Below are 22,516 nucleotides of genomic sequence, written 5' to 3' on the forward strand. Positions count from 1 at the left end.
CAGTGTATCCTTCACCAGCATCAGAGTCTGTATGTTCAGATGTGTTCCAATAAAGTTAATTTTTTGTTGCGGGTTTTTGGGAGTTTGTTATGAAAACAGCAGAGAAAAACCATTACTGAAGCATGGGGAGTGCAGAAAAAACTATGAAGATTGAAGTGGACTGAAGTGCAGAGTCCAGAGATCTCTAGACAGGGATCCTGAAGAAGCAAATCCTACCCACGAGGCTCTTTGGCAGCCATCCTCTCCTGCAATTATCATTCACATTTCCATTTATTTTCTATCTCACCTTGCAGAGTAGAAGAGCATCTGAGCTCTGCATGGTGGTATCGGCTGGTGATAATCCAATGGATTTCCTTGAAGATATTATGGGAAATGAAGTTTTCACTGCCTGGCCCACACTACTAATGAAAGAATGTGAGCAAGAGTACAGGGTACAGCTGGGAGAGAAGGATCTGCTTCTGATTAGAGGGGAGGAATATTGTACACTTTGCATGAAGGCTCCAGGACCAGAAATCATCCTATACCAATGTCAGCATCTCCCTCTGAATTTTAATGTTACTGACTCTCTGGCAATATAATTTTAGCTGACGTATTTAGGAACAGCTGATGGGTGAAAAGCTTTGCTCTCCAAACACAAACTCTGCACACAGTAATGGTTAAGTTGTTTTAGAAGCACTGTACACCTCCTGCACTTGGGACAGACAAAGTGACCCCACTGAAAGTAAGGAACTTAATTTTTTCATCCTGAGCCTGTGAGAATAACACCAATATGTAGAAGGTATCAAAAGGCTTATTTCCTGAGAAGTATTTTCTGAATTACTTCAGAATGATTTCCTAAGAGATAAGTACAGCTCATAATGGAAATAAATCAAGTTACAACCTGCACTGTACAAAGGTCTTTAGTTAAACTGCCCATTACATCTGGGAAGACAGGTAGTACACATATAGAGGCTTTAAGTTCCCAAAACTATTAATTTTTAAACAAGAGCAGAATATTACAGTTTTCATTCACCCTTTATGTCCATGGAGGTACAGTGTGCACCATGACTAGATACTGGAGTAAAATGCAAGGCAGTAAGAATCCTGGTTCGCCCATTACTCAGTCTGGGCAGCCTCTCTGGGCTGCCTGCCAGAGCTGCTTTGCACTGAAACTCTGCTAAACTCAGAAACATAGACAGAGCCATAAATACAAAAGTGAAGTGCACTCCCAGTGTGAGCCATGGGTTTTACACCCATTTTGCAGGGGTATAAAATGGTTACATCCAGCACAGGCAAGCAATGAATCAGCCATTCCGTGCTGCATATGCACTCAAACAACAGGAAGTATCTCACAGTCACTGTAGTCACATTTTATTTCTAGGAGCAGACAATGTTTCGCCTGTCCTTCAAGGAAATCACAGAAGAATTTAAATTGCAGAATGGGCTCCAAAGCAAATACCTAAAGCCATGATGCACTGAGCTGCCTTCAAACATGGAAACTGTATAGCTGAGACTGCAGGGCCCTTTCTCAAATTAAGAAGACCTGAAATGTGGGTTTGTAACTCAGGCTAAGAGGTAGACTCTGCTGCTTCAAGTATTAGTGCTAGTTTACCTACACAGTACTGAGTAGGACCTCACTATCTCCCCAAATCAGAGCTAACTTAGCTTTTTCTAGCTACTCATATAGAAACCTCAGCAGCAAATTCAAACAGTTGAATGTCATGAAGCACTAGGCTCAACGGGTGTGCATTCTGCCTAGTTCAAGAAACTAAAATGGTAAGTTCATTGCATACTAATTTGCAGTAGTGTTCACTAGTATTAAACAGATTTGTGCATTTAAATACAACTGCAACAACTACTGGAATTCTAGTATGCTCTTAGGCCATTCAGGAGAAAAAAAAAAAAACACAAAGAAAAATGCCAAATGATATTTAATACATGGGTTTTCATTAAATGCATATTAGCAGACCCACAGATGTAATAAATTCGATCACAGAGGTAAACAAGCAGTGAAATACCCCTAATTATTTGCAACTGTGCCATTAATGCCAAATCTCCTCCAGTCTGAAACCATTTTAAGAGGTTCAAGTTCAGACTGTTGGAATGCCATGTATTCATGTTTGATGCAACAGCCAGAAAAATAGAGACATTACCAGCTCCATGTCCTCGTCTCAAATGCCTCCCGTCCAGCCGTTTGATGTGGATACAGAATACACGCCGCTCAATTTCACGTCAGTGTTTCAGTTTACTTTGCTTCTTGCTTTACATGCAACATATGTTCAGTTATTAGAGGTTTTCTGCATATTACATCACTTTTACAAGTGACCTCGTGAACTTGCTCCACTAATTCAAAAGGATTAGCGACATTTGCTCAACATTTCTTTGAACTTACTTCTACTGAAGGATGGGCTGCTGAACAGAAGTTCATCCTCCTGCAAAAGTAATAGAAAATAGGCCTTGGTATCTGTTAAAAACATGTGTATCAGCAGGCAGTCTCCTGTTACAATGGGGAATTACTTTTGATAATGCAAAGAACTTTGATCAAACCCTCATACTCTGTTGAAATACATTCACCCCCATTGTCTTATGCAGTTCCAGTGGCTAAACTCCTTCATCTTAAATTACTGCAGTCAGACTCTGACAGATCACAGAATAAAGTAGCCACAGAAAATTATTCAGAGTTCTAGATTATAGCTCTTGCCAAAGTACTCCCACTGAACTTGAGGATATAAGGCAGTTTTACAGTGCTCAAACAACATTTGGCACTGAAAATAACCTTTTTTTCTTTTGTGAAAGAAAGAAGAGGAGGAATGTTTTGTAATTTAGAGAAAAATACACCTTTAATTAAGCAGAAAAACAAACCATGTAGCCATTTTTAGTTCTAGATTTCTAATGTGTTAATTTCTGGTGAGGTAAACATTTAGAGTTTTGGTTTGTGTTCTCTCTTGAGAAATTAAGCAGCAAGAACAGGAAAAAGTTTGTTTTCCCACGTATGCTACAAAGGTATAAAAATCAAAAACCACCAACCCACCAGAAAGTGTACATTCACAAAACACGTGCTACATCTTCTACAGCTGCTCTTCACATCCAGCTCTTGTTTCTCTCTTTAACTGCAGGGAAACGGCTTTTCTTATTGTGTACATACAGCACTTAGCACAACTGTCAAGGACCTCTAGACTTCATTGAAATAGAGAACAAATAAGATAATGGAGCTCACACAGTGTAATATCAACAAATCTCTAGACCAAATGTTTTCCCTGAAACAATCAGCCCTTTAAGTAAGCATGCATCTTTCACCTCTTTGCTGTGTTTTATAACACTGGTTTTATATACAGAAAGATGAGGAGGGAGTGGAGTGTTACAATTAACTAAGTACCACGTCAGCCCAATTTTTTTTACATAAAGCAACACAATATACTGTTATTATCTACATCTAACCCAAGCTGGAAATAGGCCAGTGCTGTGCCATTTGAAACACAGTTTGCACACTGTCACATATTTTAAATACATGGGTAAAAATGGATATTAAAAGTAGAGCTTTTTTTCACATGGGGAAAATAAAATAAAGGGAGAAGTAATTATAAAAACACAGCCAAATTTTAAGTCAAACCAAGTCCAAAGGATAAGCCCCAAAGAATCATAAGTTATGTAGTGTCCTCTCTCAAGTGAAGAGACACTGCTGCATCTGTGGCTTGAGGGGCAGAGAGGGAAGAGTTCTGTTATCAAATAAACCACAAAATATTACACAGTTTCTTTGAGGAGATTATAGGTCAAGAATGTTGTTTTGGCACCATGGTATGCAGCAATTCTTGTTTAGTGGAACATGACTTCAATGATCACACTTGACTTACTGCTTTCGTTTTTCAAGAGACTAACTGGTAAGCAGATTTGAAGTTACATGCCTGAAAGCACAAGGCAGATGAATTCTGAATCACCCACCAATCCCAACTACAGAGCACACACACCTTTCTCCAGTAGGAAAGGAAAACAATGCCATAGGACTTAGGTGAAATTCAATGCTGTTTGGATTTCAATCATGAGATTAACACACTGAAAAACACAACCACTGAACAGCAGAGAAGGAATGTATCCAGCCTCACAGAGACTCCTTCAGAGGATACAGAAGTGAAATTATTCAGAGAGATACTCGCTGTAGAGTTTTTGTTCAGAGCTAGTTAAAATGTAAGCAACACTTAAAAATTTATTTGTTTTTCCTCTTCCTGTGTTATGCAATGTACTCAAGTTACACAAAGCTGTTTTTTCAGCTGGATCACAACATGGTAGCATTTGCAGAGCAGTGCTGATGGTTCATTAATGATCTCCATAACAAGACGACCATTGTTTCTTTTTATGTAAATGCTGGCTAGGTTAGAATCACATTAAAATCTACTACATTCTTTTTGGTGGCCCAGTATCAGAGAGAAGGTCATGCTTCCTACCAGTAAGGACACTCCAACAATGTGCAGCCTATTTTGAGTGAGTGCCTGGTGATTAAAAAACGCCACACAGTTAATGAAGTCTGCCAGCAAAGAAATCGCAGTTGTTCACATAAAAACAAACAAAACACCTTGGTTTGTTAGGTGACATTCAAACTACTCCATGCAAAACCCATTTTGTACAGCTGATGTTCTTCCTAGTCAAGGAGTCCCACCTAACAGCTGATAGAGTAGTGCTGAATTTAAGCTTTGCCCCAGATTTCAGAGACTTCAGGCCAATTCATTATTTCATTCCTCATTTATCAACCACATACTAGAAAAGCATTTTGCTTTCTTTCAACTACTGATCTAAACTGCAAGCTCACTAGGTAGGAATAACTAACTAGGTAGGTGCAAACCAGTACAAAGTAAAGTAGAACAAGCAGAAGATCACAGCACACACATCAAATCAACTGTAATTCTTACAGTAACACCTTCAACTCACAAGAGAGGTTTCAGTTGCAAATCATTCAGCACATGTCACTTCCCAAATCCAACTCTTTTCCCATAATAATGAACTATTACCATAGTAAAGAAAAAGTGTGTGGGGAAATCACAGTTTCATGTGCAAACTGGCACGAAAATGCTGACCATGTATATAATTCCCAAACACTATGCCAAGCTGAAAAGAGGGTTTTCAGAACAAATGCTCTTTTGCAGTGTTAGTACTAGCTTTAATGAACAGAAAAACATGCACAAAAATTCACTCAATGCCCTTCCCACATACAAGCCCTGACCAACACTTAGAAAAGCAGCATTCACACAAACAAGATGTTTCAGGGGAAACCCACCAAAAGGTATCACAAACAAAATAGCTGTGATAAATATTAAAAAGGGCAGAAAACAACAAAAAACCCCACACCCCCAGCACACTAGTATAAAGGTATTCAATTAATATGTCACATTTAACCTTGCAATTACTATTAGTAGTTTCCTGAGGCAAAAAACTCATACTAAGAAAATGCTGCCACTAGCTGCAGCCTATAGAGGGAGTGCCATGCAACGGACTCCTCATCACTGCAGAGAAACAATCCTAGAGAAATGTAACACCTAATCTTCCCCAACATCTCCTCCCTCTCTCAATTAACTACTCATGGGTCTCATTTGGCTGCTTCTTTTGCAAATACTGAAGTGTTAGATAACGACAAATGCAGTAAGGATCTAAGTATTTCAGTATCTACATTTCCAGTAACTGCTGGGACACTTAACCACAACAGTCTCAAGTGCTCTTCTGAGTGAACCCATCATTGCTGACTGCTTCTATTCATGCAGCTCTAAAAATGTTACAAAAACCTGTTTTAAGAAGCATGGTACTTTAGCAGTAATGGCTACATTGCATCAAATGCCAAAGATACCTAGGGTATCCTAGGGACCTCAAATTCGGCATAATTACTGATAACAAACTCAGATGCAAAGGAAGTGTTAACCTTTCTCTACACAAAAACATTCCTGCTTTTACCACTTGCAGTCACATTTTCCTTGGTCACATCTTACCCTAGTAATCCACAGCAATGCACAGCCACAGCAGTGAGAGTTTCAGCAGGGATCAAGATCTGGCAGGTGCCTCTGGAGGAAGGCTGTGAAAACACTGAAAAATATTGGTTCAAGTTGTAAAATCAGCAGGGAATACACCACTCATTTTGTGCTTTTGTTCTTCTGCTTGGAAGGAAAAGAGATGAATGCAGCTTTCCAGATTTCTTGGAGAAAGATCTAAACAGAGAGGAAGACAGCCAGAAAAGGAAGGGTTGAGAAGCTGACATGTGAAACATCAACAATAACCTGAAGGGAAAAGGAAAAGAGAGGAGAAAACCCCCAAAAAGCCACAAAAACCCACAAACTTACAGGGAAACAGATTTTTGTCTTATATCTAATCCAAGACAAGAATTCTATTAAAATAAGAGAAAATGTTCAGTGGAATAGAGAACACAAGGGTAAAATCTTCCAGGGAAACCCTCTTGGCATTTGCTAGGACTTGTGCAACAGCTAAAATTCCAGATGCCTCTATTTCACATGCAAACCCACTTCATCTTAGATAAAATGATGAGTTCCTCCTGCATCTCATTACCCTGTTCCTCGTCTCTGATATATCCTCTTGTAATTCCATACAAAGCAATGGAAACCTCCCTGAAATTACACAGATGGCTCTTTCCTGTAGCCTTTCTGATTGTAGTTATTCACCATGCACTCCGAAAAATGTTCCTTTACTAATATTAAATATAGTCAATATGAAATGTGACAAGAAATGTATGAATTTCTGCTCTTCTCCCTCCAGGCACAAGCACGTAAATACTGGAGGGCTCTTTGGTACCTGACAGCAAACACTGTTCCAATAAAATCAGCAATTTTCAGCAGGTAATGCAGTGACAATAGCAGATGGTGCAAATAACCTGGGCTGTCAGGAGCAAAGAAGCCTTTGAACATCTTTACTTCTACTAACTCCAGTGTAAACTGTGGGGTCAAAAAGACCTTGTCATTAGGTGGCAGGCTGGATTAAACTTCATTAAGATGGGTTGAAATAACACTGGCCTTTTGACTGAAGATAGCTTTACTAAGCCATTAAAGCTGCTTGAGAGAGTCAAATAGATGAAACATTACACATGCTCTCATGAAAAGCAAAACTACACTCAAGGCCACCTCAAAACCTGAGCTACACAGGTGAAGGATATTTTTGGCAGAACTGTGTATCTCTACATCTGAAATGAGACGGTCAAATAGTACTGACAAGAGAAAAGAAAACCAAAGCCAGTCAGGAAGTCTGATTATGAATTGTGTGCATATACCTAAGGAGAAAAAAAAAAGAAAAGTTTTTGAAGGAAAGCAGAAGTTTTATACTTGCTAGTTCCAAGAACTTCCTGGAATTGCACTTCCAAGAATTTTTAGTCTTTTTTGAATGGATTTTTTTTCTAATTCTGCACTGAGAAAAGGAGTTTTGTACCTTCCTTGTGAACAAGTAAGTTGAAAATGTTCTTCACATTCCAGCCTCCTCTCATACTGGCAGTTCCCTGCAAAGCCCCACATTTTGGCTATTTCTGCCACAGAAAAATAACTTTCTTAACAGTCAAGTTATTCTAGCAACAGCACTGCAGTATCAGACCAACAAGAATGGTGTGAGGGAAAAAAATTCAGCCTCTGAAGTGGTAAATTTGTGTTCAAAAAGTAAACATAGCCAAATGGAGGTAAGGAAAAAAAATCTGATGCTCAGTCAGCAATGCCTATAGCACTTTGAAACTCTGGAGAGAGGTTTAAAATAAGAAAAAGGAAAAGCCCTCACAAGCTGGAGAGGAAAAATAAAGGACAGGGGGGGAATGGACAAAAAAACAAGAGCTGGACATTTCACAGAAGGAAGCAAAACACCCAATGCATTTAACAATGTGCTCTGTCAATCTGAAACTAAATCCAGAAAACATTGTAGAGTGTGTCCAAAAGAGACAACCTACATTCACACACCATCAGCAAGATGGGAATCATCACAGCCCTAACCCTGTAATGCTGCATAGAACAAACCACCTCTGCAGGCCCTCCTAGAGGTGCAAGTTGCTGCCTTCACTACAGCTCTAGTTGTGGGTATGCCAAGATCCCAAGTCCACTACTTGGCAGAACAATTTAAGATTTTTCAAGGCCAAAAAGAACTACTGTGAAAGCTCCATTCTTGGCACACTTATGCTTCAGAATCCATCAGACTAGACATAAAGCACACAGATTATGGATTGATGGTGGCATCAGCACAAAATCAAGATCTGAATTGCCAGCATCATGGCATAGGATCTTAGCAAGGAAACACCTGATTCATAGGCAGCAATCCTCTTCTGCCCTCCGTACATTTCTACCTAGACTTCCATTCCTGAATCGCTGCAGAGGCTGGGCAAATCAGATGTAATCAACTCAGTTCATGGAGGTAATTTCTGCAGCTCTTGCTGCAGTCAAAGGAAGCTGCAAGTGTTTGGATTATCAGCAAATAGGGCAATTAACTGCCTCATGCTTCAGTTTCCACATCCATAACATGGAAGCAATTATTCCTTCTTTCCACAGGGCCAGCAGAATCTTGCATGAAAACTGCTGAACACTCCCTCTTTCCTCTAGACCACAGTGGTCTGTTACTATGCCACATCCTTTATCCAATGTTACTGCCTGACTAGCTACCCTTCTGTTCACTGAAACAACCACAGCAATGAGCTGGAAGTTCACAACACTTCTTCCTACTCACCCATTATCCTACACAGCTATCTATTCCACCCCTATCTGGCTACCTCCTCTTTTTCTCACAGCTGAGGACACCTGTTCGGCTGCAACAGAAAAGAGGTAAGAAAGCAAAAAAGGAAACCCTCAGAGAGCTTGTCCAGAAAGGAAGGAGTCTGAATACTGTCTTACACAGGCTGATAATTACAAGTAAGTGGCAGCAGATCCAAATCATTACTGGGTAGGAGGTAGCCCTGCCAACAAATATGATAGTTCTAGCAGGCTCTGTTCAGCAGCTCTTTTGCTGTAAAAATAATATTGCAGTGAAGTGAAATATTTTGGCCTCACTCCAGTAATAACCAAGGCAGGCTATTGTTGCCCTGGAAGGAAGTTTTGCTCAATGGGATGGAAGCAGCTACTGCCTACTGAAGAGAAAATTGAGCAGAAATCTCTTCATCTCTTCTAGTATTTTGGACTGAGTCTTGATTCCTTTCCCTGCTGTCAAAAAAAAAAAAAAAAAAGGAATACTCTGCAAGAGGGACTTCAGAAGCAGACAGTGGTTTGAATATATGTTGCCTTGGTCTGGCATACTGCCTACTAAAACAGTTAGACATTTTCTTACAGCCTTAAGACCTTCTGGCTTTACTCCGAGTCAGACAAGTTCACTTAAAACAAAGCACAAGGAGCAAGTTAGATGCAGTCAGAGTGCACACATTTTATTACTGGAATCTACTGGGCATTTGAGAACTCCTGACACTCCAGACTAAGAGTATAGGATGAATAAAAAATAAGGAAAACATGGTGATAATTAGACTGTCAAGCAGAAAAACCTAACAAATGCACTTCAGATACATGTGCATCAGCCTTCTGGCAGCCAATACACTGAAAAGAAAACATCAACGGTTTGCAGAAACAGGACACAATCAAGACTCAGCCAGATAATGCTCTGACTGCTAGACTCGTACTTCCTGGCTTGTCACTGACACTGTTATCTTACAAAGCAACACTGGGCAGCAATTAAGTAGAGCCGTTATTCACCACTAACTTAGCAAAGAGAAAGAAATGAATGAGCTTTCCCAGGTTGCAGTAGTTCCAGATTGTCTCTCAAAGGGCTGCATCAATTACTGTCACTTATTTGTCAGCAGTGTGCCATGATTAATTGGCAAGCTCCGCATTTCTGTGTGCCTTACGTCATGCCCGGCTCTGCTCCCTCATCTGTTTTTATTGGTCTTAGAGACCAAAACGTTCCACACCATGTACCTTGTCAAAGCTGTATTAATGTCTCGCAATGGAGCTGAGCTAAAACAACTTAAAACGCTACAGATTACCTAAATGTGCTGAAAATAAAGATGTAAAGAGAAGTGACTGAAAGATTTAGTAGAATTGAAAGTTCAGATGCACAAAAGAGCAACAGACTTAAAGCCCTCCTCAGCAAAAGAAGAATGCTATGTTGGCAGAATAAGGGAATTTGTTGTCAGTCCTGAAACACAGGGCACAGTTTTTATCACTCATTCAGAGTAAGCATCATTTTACAAAACACTCCCATTTATAAAGTAGACGGTTACTGAGCGGGAAATAGTACATCAAAACCAGCCTGAAGTGTCAGTTCCTCACATCCTTACCTTGCTATTTAGGAGGGTGTTTGCCTCTTCCTTGTTTTCTAAAAACCATCAGCACCCTATGGACTTTCACAGAAATGAGAGCAAGATACAGTGTCTGCACAGAGGTCACAGTATTGATCCTCTGGGCTCTGACAGCTACTCATCCCATGCTGTTGTGCAGAACAGAACAAAGCCTGGCTCTGAGAGATCAGTTCTTTATCTGGGGGTTTATGGGTCCAGGCAGGCAAGTCCCTACTTTCAGGGTGCAGAGGTTGCCTACATTTCGCAGGTGCCATCAGCACCTTGGACAGTGTGAGCCTGGGCCTGACAGTGGCACTTGCTGATAGTCACAAACAAAGTGCAATCAAAACAGCCTCTGTGGTCACATGCTCACACCCCACCACAGCCTAGGGACATACCTGCTATGTTTTTTTGACTGAATTTTCATGCCTTGTACCAGAAATATGTTGATTTTTTTCCAGCAGGCCACTTCATGTGCATCCAGGAGAGAACAGGATGTCAATAAAACAGTGCCATCGATGCAAGCTCTTGCCAGAGATAGTTTTCTGGTATCACTGGCTGCTGTACTTGTTAAGCTGCTGACAGCAGCAGCAGCAAAACGGAGAGGGGGAAAAAAAAACAGGATTAGACTGAGCTTTTGTCTTGACCTCCATTGTGTTATACAGCCCTTCAGATTGCTCTATGCTGCTAGAATACTCCCTCCTTCTAGGAAACCAGTAACCTATTTCAAAGTTCTATCCAAGAATTCATTTTTCACACTTACTAATTTCTGACTTTGACCCATGCTACTTTTCTCTCCTTTCTTGTGGTCTGTTATATTTTACAAGATAGAAGACAAGAGGCTACCTAAGTTATTTTACATTGACCATTACATTGCCACAACAATAGTGCCTGAGAGGTCATTTTACATTAGCTGAGGTTTTTCTGTTCCCAGCTGCACAACACACATCCTTCTCTCAGTTCTGTAGCAAAATTCAAAGCTGCATTGGCTTGAAAAACAGAAACAATGAAAGTGACATGATTTGAATGAGTCAGAAAACCACAGAATATATACATGATGTTTGACTATCTGGGCCTGGATTTCCATTTTTATGCATTATTTACTATATTCTCCCTTGCAGGCTTACATACACTAATCCTGCTGGATGTATTCAGCACAGGGAGAGATCCCTGGCCTCCAGCTTGGAAGCAATTTAGCACTTCTGCACATGCAGCAATATTTTAGATAGAAATTACAGGTGGTATTGGCAAAGCATTATGTTGTAGAAGGCTCTGATGTGTTCACTTTATGACCTTAGCAAAAGGTCCCAAAGCATTGAATAAATCAGTGTTATCTCATATGCCTTGTCATTATCTTTCAATCCATGGCTTCCCAAGATGGTCAAGTTTGAAGAGCAATTCTGCGACAACAAAAGGATCCTGAGAAATGATAACAATATGTAGATCTAACAGCTATGCCAGTTCCATAAATACAGTTTAAAAACAGAACATCACAAACCAGAGGGGAGGTAAAACAATGCTTTTAGTCAAACAAAGCACTCAGAATAAATGCAGAACAATCCTAGAACGTATGATCATGGGTTCTTTCCTAGATAATGTAAATTAGTCCTAAGATCATTACAAAGCCCTGTAGTCTTAAAACCCAAATAATATAAATCTACAGTATTTAACATGTTTAAAACCCACAAGAGGGCAGAAGCTTAGGTAAACTGATGAATGTAAAAAAGACACAGAGAGCCAGGAGATAAAATGAAGCTCAAGACTCTGGTGCTCTGAAATACATGTGCTTTGTTGTTTTGTTTTCAAGGGCAATTTAGCCAATCGGTAAGGGAAATCAGGTTCATAATTCCATTTAGATTTCTGACTGCATTTACTTAGACATGTAACTTTGCCATATGGTGAAAATATGAATCCTATTAACCAGGTTCAGACAATTCTTCATTTATTCTGGAACTCCCCTGCTCTGATTCCACATATAATCAAAATTACCACAATTTAGTCATCCATATTTGTTCACTGATTTCAGCTGGAAAGTCATTAATTGCTGCCAGTGATATAATGACTTCTAAAAACACACAGAGGAAGCCTGCATCCTCAGTTTGGCAGCAATATGACAAGCTTGTACAACAGCTAACCCAACTCAAATAAAGCCGCAACTGAAGTGTTTGGTTTCTCATATACAGTATCTCATGCTGTTTGTGGACATGACAAAACTGTCTTAACCAGCTTGGAAGTCTAAAACTAATCTTGAAAAGCTATTCAATGACTCAGGGCTACAGCCATAAATAGACTTACTTTTAAACACTCTTTCACTCAGCAGAACCTACAGTCTCAAATTAGATGCCAAGACCCATCTTATAAAACACAAACTTAGGAAGACAGAGGCAAGTTAGCTCATGTAGTCAGTATAAAGTCAGAAGAAAGATCAGGCACTTCATTTTACAGCAGGTAAACAACTACCTGATTAGGATCCTCTGCTATAAATCCTTTTGTCTGTGCTGCCTAAGTAAGGACACAACTAGACGTGAGAGAAATAGGCCCACTGCAGCCTCTCTGCTAATGTTACCCCTATCTAGAAGATAAAAAATTTGTTTTGTTCTCATTCTTCTCTGTTAGAGTAAGGACTCCCAACACAGCTTTTTAGGAATCCAAGTCACAGAATCTAAATAAGTTAAATTTTTAACTCACACTTTGGAGAAGTCTATTCATACACTGATGCTTCTGTTAGTCTGAAGATGTGGAAGCCATATATTCTGTCTTCAGCCTTCTCACCACTTTCAGTTTCTCCTTACAGACACAGAGCAGACAGGCTGCTTTGAAGTCTGAGACATGACACAGAAAACCACCACAGTACGTACCAAAGAGTTAACCTGGACAATGATAAAGTGAAGGTCCCTAATCTGACAGCAACATTACCTGTTGTAGCACTTCCTCTTAGTTTTGTTTGAACAGCTGTTTCACTGGAAATGAATTAATGGGCTTAAGGGCTTACAGTCTTTTCCTTGTAGAAGGATAACCAAAAAACACCAACCACAAACACAAAACAACTTTAATTAATATTCCTTTTTGCTGAATGCCCTTCTCTCAGAAAAACAGAAGTGAAATTACCCTCTCTTCAATTACTGTCAGTAAATAACACGTTGCTTTTTCATGCAACAAATGGAACAAGAAAACTGTAAACCACTTATTCCATGTTCTACTTGCTAGATCTACCCGAGTCTAGCTGCTGTACTAACATACTGAAAGAGGCTTTACTTCAGAGATTTTATAACTAATGGTATGAATATGCAATCAATGATATTTGAAGTAGAGGTGTTTAAGGTGAATGTATTGCTCAGCAGCTGAAACATCATAGCTAACTGTGTACATGCTTGTGATGCAAGATGTGTATGCCTCATGGGAACTTAACCTTCCACAGAACCAGTATGACATATTAATACAAGGTTACAGTTCTGATTGTTGTTATAATAGATTTTTTTAAACAAAGTAAATATCAGACTAGAACTGGGACATTTTCTGATTGTTTGTAGATCCATGAAATTCACAGTCCTCAAACACTGGTTTACTACCCTGCCAGTAACTACCAAGCAAAGTTTCTATTATTACTACCACGTTCAGTACAGTAACTAAGGAAAGGAGGGTCTGCTGCATAAGCAGAAGACCCTCCTGGGATGTACACCAGCCACTGAAGGACTTGGACAATGTGAAAACATCACTGGATACAGGGAGAGGAGGTATCTTTTTATAACTGTAGCAATAAATTAAAGTTCTCTGGACCTAGAAAGACACTAGTCTGACAAAGTCTCTAACAAACTGTCTTCTGCTTATTTACTGGAGAAAAGTAAAGACTTTGGAAAAGACTATTACTGGGATCCAGTGTTGGGTCTCAAAACTGAACATATAACGTACAGATGTCCATGCAGAAGAATGGGATCCAAACTATTAGTAGAGAAGAAAGTGATAATCAATAAATACATCATCTTGTGTTGCTATTTCTGTCACTAGCAATACTGTAACTGCAATTTATTGTTTTGTTTGTTCCAGTAGAAAAAAAATCTATCCTGTGATAAACAGATTTGAGTGGTCTCTGCTGTGAGGTAAAGAATTATACTGTTTGTTTCAGTATCATTGTCCGTGATGCCATTAAGTTGAATTCTTTTCCCATGAAAACTTGAAGCAAGATGTCCAATGCAAGTTTGTTTTACAGAACACCGAGAGATCCAAAATGAGCATGAGTAGTTTACTAATGACAGAGCCTTAATATTAACTACTGATAACTCAGGAATTTCACACAAAAATCACCCTCTGAAGTTAGTATTGCTGTCCTTGTAGATAAAAAATTCCTGGTTATCTAACTGTGGTACAAGAGGACCTGGGGGACCATTCTGATAACATGAAGAATTTGATCATTACTTTGTTGTAAAGCAGCTTTTTTCCCAGCGTCCATTAACAGAATTTAGAAAACAAAGGTAGTTAAGTGAGATGAAGAAATCCAAAGTATCTGAGTCAGCAGGAAGAAACAGTCTGGGAACCAGTCATTCACCAGGAAATCAAATACATGTTAACTAGGCAACTGTAGATGCTCAAGGCACTCTTAATACGTCTTTTCCACTTGCCTTGCCAGTCACAATGATGACTATGAATATAGTATTAAATTGCTCAAAGTTTTCACTTCAGTCTTGTTTCAATGTAACCAGAAGAAATAAATCTTCCTCAATGCTCACACAAAATTACTTAATGTGACAGATTTCCACAGTTCCTGTACCCATACATTTTGGCATCTTAAGAACCAATTCAAGTTAATGACTTTTGTCTAGTAATGAGAAAGATGTAAATAAAATGAGACAAAATCATGCTACAAGAAACTGCAGATTTTAGATCCGAATAAAATGAGCCTGGATGCAATCAGCAGCCAACCAGAATGACAAACCCTGTGTGGTTTCAAATGAAAGAATTTTAATGGAGTCTTAAACTTAGATACAGAAATAAGAGTTGCAGACAACCAAGAGTTCCATTTCAGAAGGCTAGGATTTCCAGGTAATATCACCAATATCTACACTTCTAAAGCTGTAACTGAGAAGGTGAAGCCTACTTAAATATTTCTTTTGCTTTTCTTTTTTTTTTTTTTTTAAATATGCATAAGTTTCTCAATGCTCTTTTATCTTCAACTTTTTATTTTTCAAGCTGTGTTTTACTTCAGGTGAATATCTGTCTTTGTTTTTTATCCTGTTAGTGTATTTTTTGAAGTAGGAAAAATAGTATGTGAACACACAACAGTTGTTTGTCCTGACTATGCTAAGGAGTCCAGGGAGAAGTCTGGAGTTTGCACACATACAAATAGAGCACTTTGGAACATGAAATCCATTCTTCTCAGGCTGCGATTAGCTGTCAGTTTCACCATGGACATTTTCCATGTGCACTTTGAGGTAGTCATTTCTTGTAAACTTCTTGTGGCAAAGCTGGCACTCTGCCATCGGTCGATTTGGGTTGTGAGTCAGCTTGTGTCGGATCAGCATTTTCTTCAGGCTGAAGGACAGATCACAAACCTAAGGCAGTGAAGACAAAGGAAGTCTTAGAACTTCAAGCGCATATACAGCTCCTTATGTTACATCATTGAGGCCACAGCCACACATACCTGAAATATTTAATAAATGAGCTGGTCCTTTGGAAGAACAATTCCTTCAGAGAGCACCTTAAAGACTATTAGTGTCTGGCACCTTTCAATGTTGTACATTAATGGTGGTAACAGTGTGTCCCAGGTCGGCTTGGGGTTTTTTGGTGGGTTTTTTATTAAATGTTTTATTTTCTCTTGGATGAAGCAAAATTTGTTACAAAACATCACAAGCCTCTGTCAATTCAAATTCAAATGATGTATTTCCTTCCTGACCTGCGAATGACATCTGCCAGTTCCTAAACGATCGGTTACAAGGATGGAGGAGGAAAAAAAGAGGCTCTGAAAGCTGCAAGAAAGGTTAGTAACTATTATAGAGGAAACTGCATTGTTCCAGTCTTCTTCTGCCCAGCCAAGAAAACAGAAGATATCTTGCAAGTGAATATGGAAATCCTTTGCTATATTATCTGGTGTCCTGCTTCCCTGCTTCCACTGCACTCCAAGTGGTTCAGTTCATTCTGCCATTTGAATAAATGAACAGAGGGATGAGGGGCTCTGCCATGCTTAGAAAAATTCTAGTATTGAAGTCAAAATGAAAGCTTAAGAAGAAGTTCAGCCAAGAGAAGTTAGAATGAAAAGAATCTGTAGGCAAGACATCAAGTTAATTGAAATTATGCAGTTACACTGTCACATGCATGTACCAACCAGGTACCTACCATAGGTGTAAATCTCCCAGAAAATAAGTATTTAGAAAACATGGTCCTGAATTGGCCAATGAAATAGGCAAGGGTCATATAATTAAGAATGAACATCCATAGGCTTGCAATCTTAGAATTCCATATTCATTCCAGACAAAAATGTCTTCCATACAGTGGAAACCCAGGGAACCCAGCAACATTTGTCTTTAAGAAAATGAGGTTATAAATTCATATTGGTATCAAACTAAGAATGAAAACACCAAATGACTATTCACTCCTTTTGGAACTGAGACAAACAGCTGACTATTGAATTAGATAATCCTGACCTGCAGTGTATGTATTTTATGCCAGTTAAGGCAAAACTATACAATGATCATAAAAAGGGTAATTGCCAGAGGCATGTTTTGTACCCACAGTATGTTTTGCCAGACATAAGCACTGAATGTGCTGTTGCAATGGAACAGTTTTGAATTTATGACATGATGTAATATCAAGGACTTTTATACAGCAGCTGTTACTCTCCAACTTTTTCCCCTCAAGCATAATCACCTCTTTCAGACCCAAGCAACAGTCACCCTTTTTGTTATGCTACAGTCAACGTCACTTACAGCATCCACTGGTCAGGTCTTAATATTGCCTTTGCCAAATACTGTTTTCTATTCCTCTTCCACAGAACACACAAAGCAAACTCGTAACATTTCTCTGATCATAACCATCATGCTTGCTCACAAGTCACAATGTGTTAAAAATAGCAAATACTTGCAAGCAGAACGAGTTCCTTGAAAGTTAGAAAGCTGATCCAGGATATACACACATCCAAGACGTGTGTGTGTTCTGTTTATCTTACAAAAGCTGCTTCATTTTTAAAGTGAACTGCTTACTGCACCGCCTTAAAGTCCATTTTTTTTCATTTATAATGATTTCTTCTTTTTTTTTTTCAATTTATATTCATGTAAACAGTATAATGTGTCCTGCTGTTCCTTCTGGGCTCTGGCATGTTCTATTTCCCGACTTCCAAGGAATGCACAGGATTGTTAGAGATACAATATATCTTGTGCTGTGCTTATGCATTAGAGTTTTGGGGTTGGACTTTTTATGTTGCTTTGTATTGCAAATGTCTAAGCAAGGGTGAGGTTTGTAGATTTACAACCATGTGTGCTAATGTACACTTGAACTCTAATCAATCTCTTCAAAATGATCAAAGTTTTGATCAAGTAGGGAGGATGGAAAAGATTGACATCTGAAAGTAAGTGTAGGGTCAACTAAAGGCAGAGTGGAGAGAAATACTCTACTGGAAAGAAACCAGGACAGGCAGTACTTGACCTTTCTGCCCCCAAAGAATAATCTGTTGTCTGTAAGGCAACTGAAGTTCAATTTCCATTCCAGTTAAAAACAGTCTGGTTCTCACAGGACAGAAATGCAATATATTAGCAAAAATTATACTTTTTTTTTTTTTGGTATTTCCCCATTTCAGTTATTTTCACTTTCCTATGCCATACAGATTAGAATTTTCATGTCAGAATAGAAATATTTTGTCTCCACTATCAGTGGGATGTCTGTTCCACATGCCTGAAAGAGACATAGAAAAAATATGACTTTTATTTCTGATTCTGGAAGAAAAAAATGGGTATATAGTGGTTTAGATTTGGTGGGGAGAGTTGTATAATCAACTGAAGTCTACTCCTGAGCCCACAAGGTGGTACTTTTCCCCCCCGCCCCCTCTCGTTTTGTTTTGTTTTGTTTTTTTCCATTAGCCAAAGTTTCTCCTTCTCCAGTCCTTTGGCACTGACAGCAATTCCCATTTGTAAATGCCAATGGAGTCACCATCACTGGAGGTGTTCAGGAGGAGACTTGATAGGGTGCTTGGTTGCATGGTTTAGTTGGTTGGGTGATGTTGGATGATAGGTTGGACACGATCTTGAAGGTCTCTTCCAACCTGGTTTGGTTTATTCTATTCTATTTATTCTAGTCTAAAACAAAAAGAAAATTCTGGCAGGAAATGTTAATATGTTATTCAGAAGAAAGAGCTGAATGGTTTCTATGACTGATTCTAATGCCAGGGAGGAAACAAGACCAGATCTGTCAATCCTTTTAGGACGTTGGTCTGTCAGTGTGGCTCACTGTACGATTACACTTATGAAAATCCCAAATCACTAAAAACACAGCCTGTTTTTCATCTTTAAGAGTCTCTAAGTGGGTCTAGGCATTGAACTTACAGACTTTTCCAACTGCTTTAATGAATAAGAGTATGCCAATATATACCTTCACCCTGTAAAACATGCAACAGAAATAAGGGAAAAAAAAAACAGAAAATGGTAACAAAAATCATTATGAACATGGGAAGTCATTATGCAAAGTGCTGGAAAGAGAAAAACTTCAGAGAGGTTAACTAAGAAGGATTATGGCTCAAGCACAGAAAGCAATGAATGGGACAGCTATTAACTCTGTGTGTTAATGAAAGAACTAAAAGACAGTTCATGAAATTTCATTGCAGCAACCTGACTCACACTCTTCTCCACAAAATCTGCAGTTAAAAATTGATGGAAGTTGTTGCCAGAAGTGAATCCCAAACAAAATAATCAGTAACTACCGAAAATAAAACATTCAACGTTCTCCAAGAGGGCTGAAAGCAGCAGACCATGGTAGGCACTTGGGCAACTGAAAGGTGTATGAATGAATTGGAGCGGCAACTGTTCTTGCTCTCTAAAACCACTGCAGTGTGCAGCTGGCAAAACACTAGTGCTGAAGAGCAATTTTGGTGAAACATGGTAGTAATGTAAAGTATAAAAAAATCCCTAAATTGTCCAGTAAATGAAGGTATATCAACATCTCAGAGAAGCACCAGGGTTAGACACAGTACAGATGGGTTTAGAAACACTGATTTGGGAAAATACAGTTCTAACTAATTAGTGAAAACAACTGAAGGAATAGTTGAAGCAGGAAAGTGTGCTTTCATACAGCTCATATTTTCAAATAAAGAGAAATAAAATAAAACAGAACCATCACCCCAGACTGGTCTGAAAAAGCACACTACAAATCCAAGATCAGTGAATCTTGGATTCGCAGTGTGGGAAAATTTGCATTTACACTTTATCAGCTCTTGGCTAGCTTAGCTTGTACAGTACAGCAAGCTGAAATGGTTATTGGCAATGATTTGGAATTAGAGAAATCCTCAAGATACTATCTAGAGCCAGGTCGAGGTTATCCCAGAAGAATACAGTAAATCTCTCAACTTGCAGACATCAGCAAAGTATTGTAGCTTAAATTTTTCATTATAGTGAACCATTTTATTCCTATTGAAATGTCACCACATTGTTTTTTAAAGGCCAGATCAATGAACAGACCCTTGTGTCTTTTCATGCCAAGTGGTTATTGTAATTTTGCATCTAATTTTAAAATCTGTAACAAATTTACAGCTGTTCAGCCTGAGCTATCAAAGATAAATCTGAAAGCTGGCAGTTTCCCTGTGACTAGTTCATTATGAGCTATCATAAAACAAAACACCTATAATAATTCTGTACCCAGCGTTCTAATGCCCTTCACTAAAACCACAGAATTGTTTTGGTTGGAAAAGACCTCTAAATCCAACCATTGACCTAACACCACCTTGGCCATTAAACTATATCCCAAAGTGCCATGTCTACAAAATCCTCAAGCAACAACTTACATTCTGGCATTTGATAATTCTGGAAGACACTCTTTTCAATCATTTCCTACACATACAGTTTCACACCTACCTTCCAAACACTGTGAGATATTTTGTATACAGGATGGAGTATGCTGAAGGAAAGGTACTTAACAGTGATCTATGAACTGCAATATGATACACTGTATTTCAGCAGAGCAAGCATACACAGCATCCATAATTTCTTCACAGAATAATAAAAGAAATCCTTATGAGCAGATGTTGAAAATATCAGACCAGATTTCACTAAACACAGATTGGAAATTCTGAATTCATATGTGTCACTCAACAACACCAGAAGCATTCATATTCTATGTAATGAATTAAATACCTTTTCCTGTATAAACTAATCTCCAACTATTAACCTGTCATACAAAATATACAGGAACCCAACCAGCATGAATTTGTAACTTGTAACATCCAAATTGCATTAATAATGGTGAAAATAACTCTTAAGGGATCCAAGCCCATAAAATAAAAGGGTGTGCAATGCTCTTGGCAACTGAAGAGGATACATAAAATTCCCTGAATGGTCTTTCATTAAAAAGGTAATCAAAGACCATATAAAGTGTAACTTTATGCCTCAGGCAGTAAGTGCAAGACCATAGTTTCACCACGGTTAAGTTCTGCTGCTGCACTGGAGTCAAGAAGAGACAGATCAACTCACATCACACTGAAACGGCTTCTCTCCGGTGTGTGTCCTCATGTGCTCATCCAGGCCTCGCTTCTGACTGAAAGCCTTGTTACACTCTGAACATTGGTAGGGCTTTTCCTGTATGAAACAACAGCAGCGAGTGAAAGTGAGTCAATGCAGAGCCCAAGTCATTAAAGGAGTGGAATTCCATGCTGGATGGTGCAAGTTTTATATTCTCTCTAAGGGATTACAGTCAGTGAAAGCAACAGAAAATGACTTTCAAATGATTAAGTGAAAGCTGGGAAAGCTGTGGCCTGACAGTTTCCACTTCAACACCCACTTATGAATTAATTATCTGTTCCAGTCTTTCAAACCCAGTCATTTTAGGAGTCTGGTTTTTGTTTTGAAAGGTACAGAAACATAAAATTCCAACGTACTTTCTTTTATCCTCCAAAAAAAACTAAAGCATAAAGACAAGAAAGATGTCTATAAAAACTTCAGGTTTGTGAGAAGGTTCCCAATCAGGGGAAGAGCTGAGAAGAGGGAATACAAGGAAAGTTCATGGTGGAGAAAAAACTTATTTTGAAAAGCAGTGACAGCAGGTTAATCACATGCTCATTGCAGAAGAGGTGCAGATGACAACACAGCCATCTGTATTTTTATTACAAGTATTGGCTATCAGCTACTGTAACACATGTTATAACAGTTGCAATCTCACTGACATGAAATAAATAATTAGAGCTAAGTATGGAAAATTGCTTCTATGGAGATCTTCCTCTTGAAGTTATTCCTTAATAGAGAAGCTTACATAAGGTGCAAGTCATCCTTTATTCCATTAAAGTTACAAAATAACTCTATTAAAAACAATATTTAAATAAACAATAGCTAAAAGTTTGTGCTATGGCACTGCATCATTAAGATGTTGAGGCTTTTTAATCAAACAATTTTATTTCATGCTCATTCAGTGCCTTCTGCGGTCCCTAATTCTGCATTGCTTAAATTTGAAAGATGGGAAATTTAGGCAAAATAAACATATTTTACTAAATTAAACTGGGGGAAAAAAAAAAAAAAATCAATAGACAATAAAAATGCTAAGCCTATGAATTAACAAAAAATAGGCAGCACTCTTAACAGTCTTTTGGAAGACAATGTGGGATTTCACGACACTTGGAGAGGGCAACATTTGTAACTTGGAAAAGATGATGCTGGCTTGGCATAATCACCACTGCTCTAAATCTGTACAAAAAGGAAACAGATAAAACCCACAGCAGTAAGTCTGCATGAAAGTTAATGCCACCACACAAAGGGACAATCAGGGCCAACGACAAGATTAGAAGAAAGCCAGACAAATTTTAAGCACCAAGCAAAGGAGAAAACCTGCTGTCAACAAAACATGAAATCATTGGGACGATCGTATAGGTCTGACTTCAGAGGAGTTAACAACTGCCAGTATTATAAATCTACCCTCTGTTCAAAAAGCATATGCCAGGCCATGACTACAGTAGTAGCAAAGCCAAAGGATTACATGTGTTTTCTTTTATTGATGATATAAATGAGGAAGGGAGCAGGGATCGTGAAAGAGACAGGACACAGCTGATACTGCAGTGATTTAACATTACATTTTTAAGTACACCAG

The 22,516-nt window shown here is 38.7% G+C and overlaps 1 protein-coding gene across 4 annotated transcripts in view; it reads right to left on the bottom strand.

Moving 5' to 3' along the window:
• Positions 1–15,186: 15,186 nt before the first annotated feature.
• PRDM5 (PR/SET domain 5) overlaps positions 15,187–22,516 on the bottom strand; it is a 51,592-nt gene continuing 44,262 nt past the window's right edge. For all 4 annotated transcript variants that reach the window (XM_068153954.1, XM_068153953.1, XM_068153950.1 and 1 more), the window contains 2 exons: positions 20,914–21,018; positions 15,187–15,798 (listed from right to left, as the gene is read on the bottom strand). In XM_068153954.1, coding sequence (XP_068010055.1) covers positions 15,634–15,798; positions 20,914–21,018 — 270 coding nt within the window. In that variant the 3' untranslated portion in view covers positions 15,187–15,633. The remainder of the gene's footprint in view (positions 15,799–20,913; positions 21,019–22,516) is intronic.

This window comes from Melanerpes formicivorus, unplaced genomic scaffold (genome assembly GCF_026170545.1).
Source record: "Melanerpes formicivorus ecotype bairdi unplaced genomic scaffold, bMelFor1.0.p_v2 SCAF_27, whole genome shotgun sequence".
NCBI classification, from domain to species: domain Eukaryota; kingdom Metazoa; phylum Chordata; class Aves; order Piciformes; family Picidae; genus Melanerpes; species Melanerpes formicivorus.